Source organism: Ovis aries, chromosome 23, assembly GCF_016772045.2.
Source record: "Ovis aries strain OAR_USU_Benz2616 breed Rambouillet chromosome 23, ARS-UI_Ramb_v3.0, whole genome shotgun sequence".
Taxonomy (NCBI): Eukaryota; Metazoa; Chordata; class Mammalia; order Artiodactyla; family Bovidae; genus Ovis; species Ovis aries.
The window spans coordinates 58,569,905-58,582,615 of NC_056076.1; the positions used below are offsets into that span (position 1 = coordinate 58,569,905).

At 57.2% G+C, this 12,711-nt stretch overlaps 1 protein-coding gene across 1 annotated transcript; it reads right to left on the minus strand.

Annotated features, from left to right (window-relative positions):
- Positions 1-7,741: 7,741 nt before the first annotated feature.
- Positions 7,742-12,482, minus strand: RAX (retina and anterior neural fold homeobox). Its single transcript, XM_027960933.3, has 3 exons — positions 11,973-12,482; positions 11,413-11,669; positions 7,742-8,702 (listed from the first exon to the last, which is right to left on the minus strand). The coding sequence occupies exons 1-3, from the start codon at positions 12,259-12,261 to the stop codon at positions 8,196-8,198; spliced, it is 1,053 nt and encodes a 350-aa protein (XP_027816734.1). The 5' UTR covers positions 12,262-12,482; the 3' UTR covers positions 7,742-8,195.
- Positions 12,483-12,711: the final 229 nt, after the last annotated feature.

Here is a 12,711-nt window from a genome sequence, read left to right on the forward strand (position 1 = left end):
TGAAAAGGCACGAGGCAGACCAGTGAAATGCAGAGCACGCCGGTGCCACTTGAGCAGAGGATGAGGAGGGGAGGGGAGTGAGGAGGAAGACGGGAGACAAGCCTGGAAAGGTGGGTTGGGTCAGACTCAGAGGCTCATCAGGTGCTCCCAAGAGCCACGAGGAACTGTTGAAGTACCTAATTCTGACCACAGTGTGAAGGACAGATCGAAAGGATTGAGGGACAGGGAGATAATACGGAAGATGTATCTTTGTCTTTATTACACTTGGACTGCAGGGAGCTCAGACCAGTCCATCCTAAAGGAAATCAATCCTGAACATTCACTGGAAGGACTTACGGCGAAGCTGAAGCTCCAATACTTTGGCCACCTGATGTGAAGAGCCGACTCACTGAAAAAGACCCTAATGTCGAGAAAGATTGAAGGCGGGAGGAGAAGGGGACGACAGAGGATGAGATGGTTGGATGGCATCACCAAGACTCAATGGACATGAGTCTGCGCAAGCTCTGGGAGATGGTGGAGGACAGAGAGGCCTGGCGTGCTGCCGTCCATGGCGTCGCACAGAGTCAGACACGACTGAGGGACTGGCCAACAAAAAGCAAACCTTTACAGCTCCAGAATTTAGCAAAAGGAGAGCCCAATAAAGATAATAAACAAATCAATGAAGAAATAACCCAGGAAGCGTCCCGGGTAGATGAATCAATGAGTAAATAATCATAAAGCGGGGCCATAGGTGGTAGGTGCCAAGAGAGGCATTGCACGCCTCGGGAGGCTGTGCACCCTGGTGAGAGTCGAAGCCCTGAGCTAGAGAACTTGCTGAGGGAGACAGGGCTAGGAGAATCTAGGAGACATTCTGAAGTGAAATCCATGGGGCTGAGCAGTTAACCGCATACCGGCATCGAAGGAAAGGAGTGAATGAATGATGCTTAGGTTGGCTTCCCTTGTGGCTCAGCTGGTAAAGAATCCGCCTGCAGTGCGGGAGACCTGGGTTCAGTCCCTGGGCTGGGAAGATCCCCTGGAGAAGGGAAAGGCCACCCACTCCAGTATTCTGGCCTGGAGAATTCCAGGGACCGTATAGTCCTTGGGGTTGCAAAGAGCTGGACACGACTGAGCAGCTTTCACTTTTGCTAAAAAGAAGAGCGCCGGTGGCAGTCCAGAGCTGGCATGGTGTGCCAGCGGTCCCTTCCATCCTGTTAGTCAACATCCTCGACACGTGCCTTCCTGACATGGTCCACGATGGGGGATCCAGCGTCACAAGGGGGCCTGTCCAAGGTCACATGACCAGGCAATGTCACAGCCACGACTGGACCAGAGAGCTCAGACTTCCAGGTCAAGGGGAGACGCTGCACCCACCCTTAAGAAGATGACCCACCAGACCAAAGGGACCATATGTCCCTAGAGACACATACAGCCGCCTGAAAACAAGCATGCCAAGGGGAAGTCATGGCAGGCCTTCCTTGCCAGATGTCAGCCAGGAGAATCCCCTGCCAGACCCTTTCGTCTATATGGATGATTCTGGCACGAACTTCCAGGATGACGCACAGATAGCAGCTGGTGCCATCAGTTAGCAATGTTGTGATACTTTCAGGTGAACAGCGAAGGGACTCAGCCAGGTATATACATGAATCCATAGCAGTGTGTACGTGACGTTCCCGAAGCCCCCAACTAGTCCTTCCCCTGCTGGTAACCATGGGTTCGTTTTCTATGTTAGCGAGTCACTTTCTGTATTGTGGTAAGTTCATTTGTATCATTTCTTTTTAGATTCCACATATAAGGAATGTCATGATATTTCTCCTTAAAAAAAAAAAAAGGAAGATGGCCCTCCGAAGATAAGGGAACCCAGCCCTCTCTGAGTCTTCCAGGGCTGTGAGAGACTGGGGCCAAGGACCTGGACGATTTAATCCAGTTTTTACCAAGTGTTTACAGTGAGCAATTAAGGCACAGTTAAGGAATTAATCACTAATGAGTCATTAACTCTGCCCACTATTGTAGAGTTAATGAGCTGAGGCCAGATTATTAGAGCCGGTTCCCAATTAAGGGGACGACTGGCCTCTTGAACAGTCAGGGGAGCCGGCCTGTGGCTGCCTGGCCTCCCCTTTCCCGGGCAGGTCAGGACGCAGGCCGAGCCCCCAGGGCTTGCGCTGGCTGGGCAGAGGAAAGGCCAGTTTTCCATTAATATCGCTGGTAAGTCACTTCAGTCGTGTCCGACTCTGTGCGACCCCATAGATGGCAGCCCACCAGGCTCCCCTGTCCCTGGGATTCTCCAGGCAAGAACACTGGAGTGGGTTGCCATTTCCTTCTCCAGTGCATGAAAGTGAAAAGTGAGAGTGAAGTCACTCAGTCGTATCTGACTCAGCAACCCCATGGACTGCAGCCTACCAGGCTCCTCTGTCCATAGGATTTTCCAGGCAAGAGTACTGGAGTGGGGTGCCATTGCCTTCTCCGTCCATTAATATTACCTTCCTCGAAAGTCTTCTTTTTTTTTGATGGCCTCCTAGAGGCTTCAGTTCCACTAGTAGTAATGGTCTGCGGGCTGAAAGGAGCATGTGCACCTGAGACAGAACCGCACGCGGCCAGGCTGGGGCTGGGGGTTCGAAACACTACATCTCATGCTAAACTCCTGGGGGAGCGACTGAGGCCCGAGATCCAGTCGGTCCACCAGCTGCTCGAGAGACGAGGGAGGAGCCTGGGGGTACACGGAGGGCTCTCAGCAAAAGCTTTCAAGTAACTGATGAACTCAGTGAGAAAGCTGGTTTAAAGCTCAACATTCAGAGAACTAAGATTATGGCATCCGGTCCCATCACTTAATGGGAAATAGATAGGGAAACAGTAGCAGACTTTACTTTTTGGGGCTCCAAAATCACTGCAGATGGTGACTGCAGCCATAAAATTAAAAGATGCTTGCTCCTTGGAAGAAAAGTTATCACCACCTAGGCAGCATATTAAAAAGCAGAGATGTTACTTTGCTGACAAAGGCTTGTCTAGTCAAAGCTATGGTTTTTCCAGTAGTCATGTATGGATGTGAGAGTTGGACTGTGAAGAAGGCTGAGCGCCGAAGAATTGATGCTTTTGAACTGTGGTGTTGGAGAAGACTCTTGAGAGTCCCTTGGACTGCAAGGAGATCCAACCAGTCCATCCTAAAGGAAATCAGTCCTGAATATTCATTGGAAGGACTGATGTTGAAGCTGAAACTCCAATACTTTGGCCACCTGATGTGAAGAACTGACTCACTGGAAAAGACCCTGATGCCGGGAAAGATTGAAGGCAGGAGGAGAAGGGGACAGCACATGAGGTGGCTGGATGGCATCACTGACTTGATGGACCTAAGTCTGAGTAAACTCTAGGAGTTGGTGATGGACAGGGAGGCCTGGTGTGCTGCAGTCCATGGGGTCACAAAGAGTCAGACACGACTGAGAGACTGAACTGAGCTGAAGTGATGAACTTGGCCGAGAGAAACAAGCATGAGGACTTCCCTGCATTCCCTTGCGGGGGCAGGGATCATCTCCCTTCCTGTAACATTTCCCATCTCCCCCCAGAAATTAACTATACGTTTAAAATAAGTGAATAAGGGCTTCCCTGGTGGCTCAGCTGGTAAAGAATCCGCCTGCAATGCAGGAGACCCTGGTTCCATCTCTGGGTTGGAAGATCCCCTGGAGGAGGGCATGACAGCCCACTCCACTATTCTTGCCTAGGAAATCCCATGGACAAAGTCTGAGCCTGGCGGGCTACAGTCCATGGGGTTTCAAACGACTTAGCAATTGAGCTGAGCAATCACATATAAGGTGGCACTAGTTGGTAAAGAAACCGTCTTACCCATGCAGGAAACTTAAGAGACCTGGGTTCAGTCCCTGGGTTGTGAAGATTCCCCGGAGGAGAGGAAGGCAACCCACTCCAGTATTCTTGCCAGGAGAATCCCATGGACAGAGGACCCTGACGGGGTACAGTCCATGGGGTCGCAGAGAGTCGGACACGACTGAGCGACTGACACTTCACAGTAAGTGGATACAGCGGGGCCGCCCGAGTCCAGGGGCTGAACTCTGGCAGAAGCCCGCACCACCCCAAGGGCTCTCTCTCCCAGTCCTCCCACCCCGTCTCACCTACACCCTCCCCTCCCCCTCCCGGCAGCAGGGATGGGAGCTCCGGCCAGCGGGAGACAGGACCGGGTTCCGAGAGCGGGAAGCCCACGGCGGTAGAACAGCTGGGACGGGCCTCGGGCCACCGCGCAGGCGGGGGCCGAGCGAGGAAGACCCCGCGCGGCTGCGGCCGCCTCTGGACGCCGGGGCTCCAGAGACTGGCGACCTGCAGAGGCGGAGCCCTCGGTGCCCCGCGTCCCCAAGGGAGAGAAAAATAGCCACCAGTACGGAGCCATCCCGCCGGGCGCCACGCTCACCGGCGGGAAGAGACTCCTCCAAAAGGGAGAGAGGCGGAAACGGAAGTGCCCCAGCGCGGCAGGCGTGGCTGACGGAGGCTGGGCCAGCAGGGCGGCAGACTCGGCGCGGGCCGGGCTCTGGGAATTAGCCGCGGTCCAAGCGGAGCGCGAGGAACCGGCGGCCGCCGCTCCCTCGGACTCGCCGGGCCCCGCCGGGCCCCGCCCTGCCCGCGGAGCCGTCCAATCAGAGGCGCCCCGCCCCCCGCGGCCCAGCAGCTCTTCCAATGAGAGGCGCGCTTCCCCGCCCCGCCCCCGCATCCCGCCCAATCAGAGGTGTCCTTCCCCGCCCCGCCCCCGCGGCCCTGCAGCCCAGCCCTGGGCGGCTCGCGTTGGTGCTCCCGGGAGCCGAGGGCCGCGGTCCCGACTGTCCCACCCTCTCTCCCCGGCTCGGCTGCGGGTCAGACCCTCCTTCCTTCGAGGGAGTCCCCCAGGCCGCCCCTAGACTGCCTTGGTCCGAGCTGGCCTGCACCAAGGTTTGTTTATAGCCGCACACCGCCTTTTCTCCGCGATCCCCGCGAAACCAGTGCCAACAGGTTCCTGTCCCGCTGCGGTGCACACATGTAGCATCGTCTGGACCAAACCCGAAGCCGCATCGTGGAAGAGTCAAGGGCCACTTCCCAAGGGATGCAGGTTTACTGGGGGCGGGGGCACTTTCCCCAGAGTCCTAGAAAGGCGGGTGCCCCCCCCCGCCCCCCCAATCACAGCCGGGAGAGTCTAGTTTCGGAAGCTGGGGCTCTTCCTTGGCCGCCGCCTCCGCAAACTGCTTTCCGTAGCTGTGAGCTTGCGCGGCGGCCCCGGGTATTTCTCGGTCGTCTAGGGTTTTAACACTCTTTACCGCAAGCCATTCTCACGTCCAGCCTGAGTAAAGTACCGCCTGTCCGCCTCACCTGCACCCCTCCTCCTGGAGCTGGGAGCTTGACTCACTGCTGGCCCTTAAAGCCGCCCTGCCAGGCAGCCCGTAGAACTGCGGAGAGAGGGTCCTCGGCTCGACCACATCTCCCCCAGGAAGCCCAGGAAGGGACTCACAGCTAGCATCCATTCCTCAGCATCTCATTCCCAGCGTGGCCTAATTAGCTGTTCGTGGGAACTGGAATTAAGGAGTCCTTATTCAGCAAATATTTCCTGAACATGCGATATGATCGTGAATTGATAGAGGACTTCTAGTTATTCCAGCTCCAAGACCTACAAGCCGAGTTGGTTGGTGCAACCTCTCCAATACCTCAGTCTCCTCATTCATAAAATGGGGCTAGTTGAATCTTCCTGGCAGAGTCCTTGTGAGGCTTCACTGAGATGAAAACCACTTAGAAGAGAGCAGGCTTTCAATGGTGATTAGCTATTAAGGTTTTGATCATCCTCCAGGGACTTGTTCCTGAGTCCAGGTATGGTTCAGTCTGTTGGTGCCTAAAGAGATGGTTTAGAATATTCATTCTCAGAGTAAAAGAAGAGAGGAAAATGGTGGAAAGCTGCATCTGCAGAAAGGAAAAAAAAAAAATAGAAAATGGCAGAGAGGAGACAGAATGAGCAATGAAAATGGCTTAAGGAAATCAAAGTAGATGCTAATGGTGAGAAAGGAAAGGTCAGAGGTGTCCAGGACTAAGGTGAAACCGTGGAATAAGTGTGGTACTCACCTGAAGTGAGGCTTCAGTACCACTGAAGTTCTCGGAATAAATTATTCCTAGTAAAATGAGGGCATTGAAGGATGAAAGAGAAGATAGGCCAAAGTGAGAGAAATTTACTTACTTATTTATCCTGAGTTTACCTATTTTTTTTTTTCCTGCCGAGAGCTGATATCACTTGGGCCACTCCATTCATTTCTCTTGTCAGAGAAAAGCATTAAATGTATTACTCCCTACCTTCCTGGAAAGGGGCTTCCCAGGTATCTCAGTGGTAAAGAATCTGTCAGCCAATGCAGGAGACGAAGGTTTGATGCCCTAGGATTTGACCCTCCAGAGTCAGGAAGATCCTCTGGAGGAGGAAATGGCAACCCACTCCATTATAGTTGCCTGGGAAATCCCATGGACAGAGGTGTTGGGGGTCTATAGGCCCTGGGGTCGCAAAAGAGTCGGACATGACCTAAATAGCAACAACAACAGCTTAGGGAAAACAACCCACTCAATAAATTCTTACTAACCAGCTTACTATGTGTTAGGCTCCAGAGGAGGGCCTAGGGGTACACAGCCCTGGTTATGCCCAGACTCTAAGGACCCACAGGGCAAGGACTGGGTCCTGTGATGACGCTCTCTTCATTTCCAGCCCCGACAGTCCTCCTTTCCCCGGGTAGGTTTCAGGAACCCAAGGGCTGCACAGGGATACTCTGGATCAGAGAGGTGGGATCACAACGTGTATTGCCTTCTGCCAGGTCGCCAAGAGTTTACACCATGCGGTAAACTACCCATCTTTCCCATTTCCCAGGGAGGCCTGGCTCGTCGCAGGAGGAAAGGGGGCTGGGGTGGTTCACTAACGTCCTAACGACCCTCAGACAGTACTCCGCGAGAACCCCTCGAGATGCTGACGCCCGTAGAAACTTCTGAATTTCTCCCCCAGCCCTAGCGACGGCGCCAAAGAACTGCAATCCTGTCCATGACGCACCCGCGAGGAGTGCGCCCCGGGTCGCGGCGCACAGCGCTCCAGGACATCCTTCCGGAGTGCGGCTGCCAGCCCCACGCGCGCCACGCCGAACCGCTGGGCTGGGAGGAGCGGAGCGGTTCCGGGAGGCGACACTGAGACCCGGAGCTGACGAACATCGGCCTGCTCCAGCCTCCGGAGCACTAATGTCATCGACCATGGGTAGCAGGGGAGCTGGTGACCTGGACAAGGATCTTAGAGGCGTCTGGGGCCGTTGCGGGCTGGAAAAAGGGAGGCGGGGCCGCCAGGAGCTTCGAGAAGTTCAGCTCTTACCCTGGGAAGATGGTATGGGTGGATGCTTCCTATGGGAGTCAGTCCCTCCAAGTAGCGGCTGCAGCCGGGCTGTTAGGGTATCGAGGGGCTGGGAACGCGCAGGCAGCTGAGCCTTTGGCTCCAAGCACCCAGAACCCCGCACACTTGTAGGCGCCCGTCGCCCCAGGAGAGGGGAGCTCGGGTCTAGGGCGCCGCGGGGTCGTGGACGCGGGCGAGTCCGGGCGGCAGCGCAGTGCCGGGTAAGGATGCGCGGCCCGGGGAGGGGCGGTGGATAGTGGGGGGCCCGGCTCCTCCGCAGCCAACTGCTTTTCCGGCAACACCCGATCCATCACCCGAGCGCCCCCAGAACCCGCATTCATGCACACAGCTTCCTCCGCGCCCCCGCAGTCCTGAGAGCGCTGAACCAGTCAAACCAAAAACAGGTCAATCTTTAATTCTCCGCCCCACCTCAATTCTTTGAAGCTACTTATTACAAACAGTCCCTCACACTTTCTCCGTCTCCCCTTCCTCCCAGTCGTCCTTGTTCCAGGTTGCCACGCCGCCCTGGAGGGGCCGAGGTCAGAGGCTTCGAGTTCCTTGAACCTGGAGGCTCCGGGGCCCGCCGGGTGGGGGCAACGTGGCCACCTGTCTCCGTCCAGCAGCGAGGCCAGGGGTCCGTGGGGACGTAGGGGTGGCCAGAGGGCCTCGACTGGCCTGGGAGTCAGCCCTCCGGGGCGACCCAGGCGCAGATGCCCGACCTGGACCAGGCTGTTCCGGTGGCGCTGGGCAGGAGGGGCCGAGCCCGGGGGACCCAGGGAAAAGGGGTGCGCGCGCCTGCGGCTCAGGTTCGGCTCCCGGGACGGCGTCTGGCCCGATCGGGTCCCCGGGGCCCCTAGAGGGCCTGCCACGGCTTCCCGATGGCCTGGATGTGCTCCTTGGCCTTCAGGCGCAGCGCTGCGATGCTGCTGTTGCGCGGGTCCGCCTCGTCCAGCGGGAACTTGTCCCCGAAGCCGGGCCCGCACGGGTAGGCGGGCGGCGGCGGCGGCGGCGGCGGCCCGAGGGGCTGCAGGCCGGGGCCGAGCGGCGGGGAGTTCAGGAAGGGCGGCGGCGGCGGCGTGTAGCTGGCGGGCAGGCTCTGCGCCGGCGGCCCGAAGCCCGGCAGGCTCTGCAGCGCCGTGGCGCCCCCGGCCGGCAGCGGCGGCCCGAGCCACGACTCGAGCGGCAGGGCGCCCCCCGCCGGCCCGCCGCCGCCGCCCCCGGGGCCCGCCCCGAGGGGCGCCAGGGCCGCGGCGGGCGGGGAGCGGCTGAAGGAGAGCAGGGGCGAGTCCTGGAGCTTCATGGACGACACCTCCAGCTTCTCCTGCCGCCGCCACTTGGCGCGTCGGTTCTGGAACCACACCTGCGGAAGGCAGCAGGGCGCCGTCGGGGTGCGGAGGGCGCAGGACTCCCCGTTCCCGAGGAAAACCTGGGCTCCCTGGCTCCCCCTGCGCCTCTCATCCCCCGACCCCTGCTGCACACCCGCGGTGCCCTTCTGTTCTGTCCCGTCTGCCCAAGGCTACCCTCTTCCCCCGTGCGCTCTGAGACTCTGACCCACCCCGGTCCTCCGTGGTGGTTCCACCCTGTCCTTGTTTCACCTCACCCTTAGCTGTGGTTGTTTCCAACTCCTGGCATCAAACAGGCGGGGGAAAAAATGAAGTTAACCCTGGAACCGGACCGTGGGAAACCCGATCTCACTAAATTTCTGAGACTGCTGGCTGGCGCCCCATCCTGACATTTCGCTTTAGACCCGGCTCACAGTGGCCTATCTACTTATGCCTCCGTTATAAACATAGATATAAACGAAGGCTCGAAGTAGGACCTGTCTCCACATTAGTGGTTACAGTAACTGACAGGACAAACTAGGTTGATTTTATTATCCCGGGCATATTTAAATATGCATGTTGCTGCTCTCCTAAGATTTTCATTTTTATTTAATTGATATCTGACTCATATTTCTGATATTTCTTAAAAATGGCTTTTGAGGATTACAATAGTTCAAGTTTAATAGTCTACTTTTATTGTATGGAGTTAGTTTTGACATGACCCTAAGATGAATTCAATGAGTTCAAGTTTCTCTTTTTGTTTTAGAGAGTCCATGCCAAGAGTGAAGTCTCTCTTCTTTAAAGAATGAAGTCTCTTAATGCTGAAACTTCCATTGCTGATTTGATAAAAAGCACAGGAGAGGGCATAATTAAGGCTTCACTACCAAGTTACCACCGGGGAAACAGAACACAGAGAATTGGTCTAGTTTAGTGCAGAGTCTAGAAGGAGCTTTGGCCAAACTGGTGGCTTCAGCATTGAATTTATGAAGGAAAATGTGGGAAAGGTTGACACCTCCAAAGGGAGACAGCAGTTCTGAGTTAATAATAGGGAGAGGGACTCCCTAGGAAAACTGAGAAAAAAAAAACAACACCCAACACCCGAGCAGAGCAGGGCAACTGTCTGCAAGGCTGGGATTTGGTGCATGGGAGAGAAAGAACAGAAAATGCAGATTCCCGGGGCCCCTTTCTATAAATGATTCATCTGTGTATCCCAGACCCTAATTTCCCCAGAAACATTAGATATATGAACACTGGCACATCCCACTGCCCCCCACCAAATCCCACTCCATCCCATGAAATATCAGCTATAGGCTTTAGGTCCCGTATCCAGAGTTCCAGGGCTAAGTCTGCTCTTCTCCTGCTTTACTGCTCCCTCAACACAGTGGGGACCCTGTGATCCCCCCCATCTGGTGACATCATAGTCGTGTGTTAAGCACACACCATATGCCGGGCCACTGTGCTGGCCCTGTGATAGAGGAGTCAGACACTGTTCTCAAGAAGAACACATCTTAGACAAGAAGCAAACATCCCCGAACAAGTCAAGAGGGAAGGAACAAGAAAAGGAGAAGGAAGATGGGACAGTGGTGTGGAGACAGCCCTTGAGTGGGCTGGGCCTGCATCCCAGGGGGGCACTGGAGGGCTTTGCCCTTTCCTTTTCCTTCATTTTTCACTTGTTTCCTTCCCTTCTCCTTACCCCACCCTCCCTCCCTGTAAAGCAGGTGCTGAAATGTCCACCCCTTCAGTGAAACCCTTGCAGCTTCTCTGCCCCAAATTAGGAGAAATTGAACTGTCCTTGCTAGTTAGTGCTAAGTCACATTAGGGAACTATGTTTTAAAACCATGACATTAACTCATTAGTTTAACCCCTTTCACTAAGCAGAAAAGACAAAAAGCAAGAGTCTGTCCGCTTTTACTTTTTAAGACAAGGCTAAAAGCCCCAAAGTCTGACTGAGTTTCCTCCCTTCCTGGAAATCCAACTCATTACACACACACAGAAGTCCCATCTAAACCCCACGGCCTTACAGATGCCGCGAAATTTGTTCCCAATGTCTCCCCTTCAGGCCTCTCCCAATTTGGAAATCCTCCCAGATTTTTCACAGATGACTAGCAAATATTTAAGGCTTTCAAATATTTTAATGATCAGGGATTAAAGATAATTCAGCCTTAATTAAAGCGAAAACCCCTTTAAATAAAAAAGAAAAGGGCCTCTGCAGCAGCGGGAAGTTTGGCTGGAGGTGCACCAGAGAAGCAAAAGTCAGTTTCTTAAACAAATCCTCCGAAAGTTTCAACTGCGAGGCGCCAGGCTCCCATAAGACAGGGTTTTCTTTTTCAAGGAGGTGCGCACGGTTATCGAACAGGGTGGCATTTGGGGCCTCAATCCGGTTATACTGGAGCCGCTGTCTACACTCTCTCTCCACTCCGAGTTTCCCGACCACCCCCCTCCCAGAACCTCCTCCCCAGTCCAGGATGCTGTCGTCTCTCCATCTCGTCAGCCATTCCCAACTCCTTTAGTTTAGAAGCAGGGGACCCCAAAGGGGAGATGCCACTACCAACTGGAACAGATCGTCCAAGGGCCGGTGCGCGGGGCGCATGGAAAATCAGTGACGCTCCCAAAGGGCTCTGGGCGAGCCAAGTCGAGGAAGGCCCACGGGGAATGTGCCGCCATAAACGCGAGGCCGCCCGGGGAGTCTAGGGAGCACCGGCGAAGCCTGAGCCACCCGCTCTCCCCGGGCCCGTCTGCGCTCTTTACCTGGACTCGGACCTCGGGTAAGTTGACTTTGCCCGCCAGCTCCTCGCGGCTGTACACGTCGGGGTAGTGCGACTTCTCGAACGCGCGCTCCAGCTCGTGCAGCTGGTACGTGGTGAAGGTCGTGCGGTTCCGTCGATGCTTCTTTTTGGGCTGCTCCTCCTCCGACAGCTTCGAGTCGCTGGGGGCGGACGGTCCTCCAGGAAGCCCAGGGCTCGGTCGAGGCTCCCCGGTCTCCTTGGGGCAGTAGGGGCGGGGGGCTGGGACGACGAGACCCCCGACGGTCAGAGACACTCGCTAGGCGTACACGGGGGCCGCCCTGCCTACCCACGTGGGCTCCGAGCTGGCCCAAGGAGGTGGGGGGTGAGGGCTGCGAGGGGTCCCGAAGCTTTCCCAGAGCGCAGGTGGGAAGCCCTTGCTAAGCACACAACCCACCCCCGCCCCCCAGCCCCGCGCCCAGATGCTTTAATAACAGTGAAGGCAGGGGCTCTCTCCTCTTCTCGCAGAGTTCCTGAGTCTGGGAGCCCTAAAAGGGTCTCGGAGCAGCCCGGGTGTGCACTCACCTTCGTACTCCGGGGTTGGCGCCGGGGCGGGCGGCGGAGACGGTTCGGCGCCTCCGGCAGGCGCCTTGGGGCCGGCGGGCCGCGCGCCCGGCCTCCTATCCCGCTCCTTGGTGCCCCGGGCTGCCCGCTCCTCCGGGAAGGAGTCGAGGACCCCGTCGTCCTTGGTAAATCCCAGGATGGCTTCGATGCTGTGCAGCCGCGAGGTGCTCCCGCCGGGGCTGCGGAGCAGGTGGCCGGCGAGCGAGAAGCTGCCGTCGGCCATGGCTGGGGCGCAGCCCGGCAGGTGCATGGGGGGCGCCGGGGCCGGGAGGACGCGGCCCGCGCTCTCGGCTTCGCAGCCGGCCCAGAAGACCGAAAGCAGAGGCTCGAAGTCGGCTCCCCCGGGGGCGGCCGTCCAGCCCGAGGGGGACCGAACTGCGGCCAAGAGCCGCGAGCGCCGCCAGCCCCGCCTGCGCGCACTAGAGGCGGGCGAGCGCCGGGTCCGCGGGCCCCTGGGTCCCGGCTGAAGTTGGAGCTCCGCCCGCGGGTGGCCGAGACTCGGGGTGCTAAGGCTGGGAGCGCGCCCGCCCCGGCTCCTCCCCTCGCCCGCACCGTCGTCTGCCCTGGCCCCTCCCTGCAGCGGGGCGGGTCCTTCCCCGGGGTCCTTCCCCTTCCTCAGGGTCCTTGCCCACCCAGCCGGGCGGGGCGCGCGCTCGGAGCCTTCCCCCTCCCCTCTCTCCATCCACCGTCCATAAGCTGG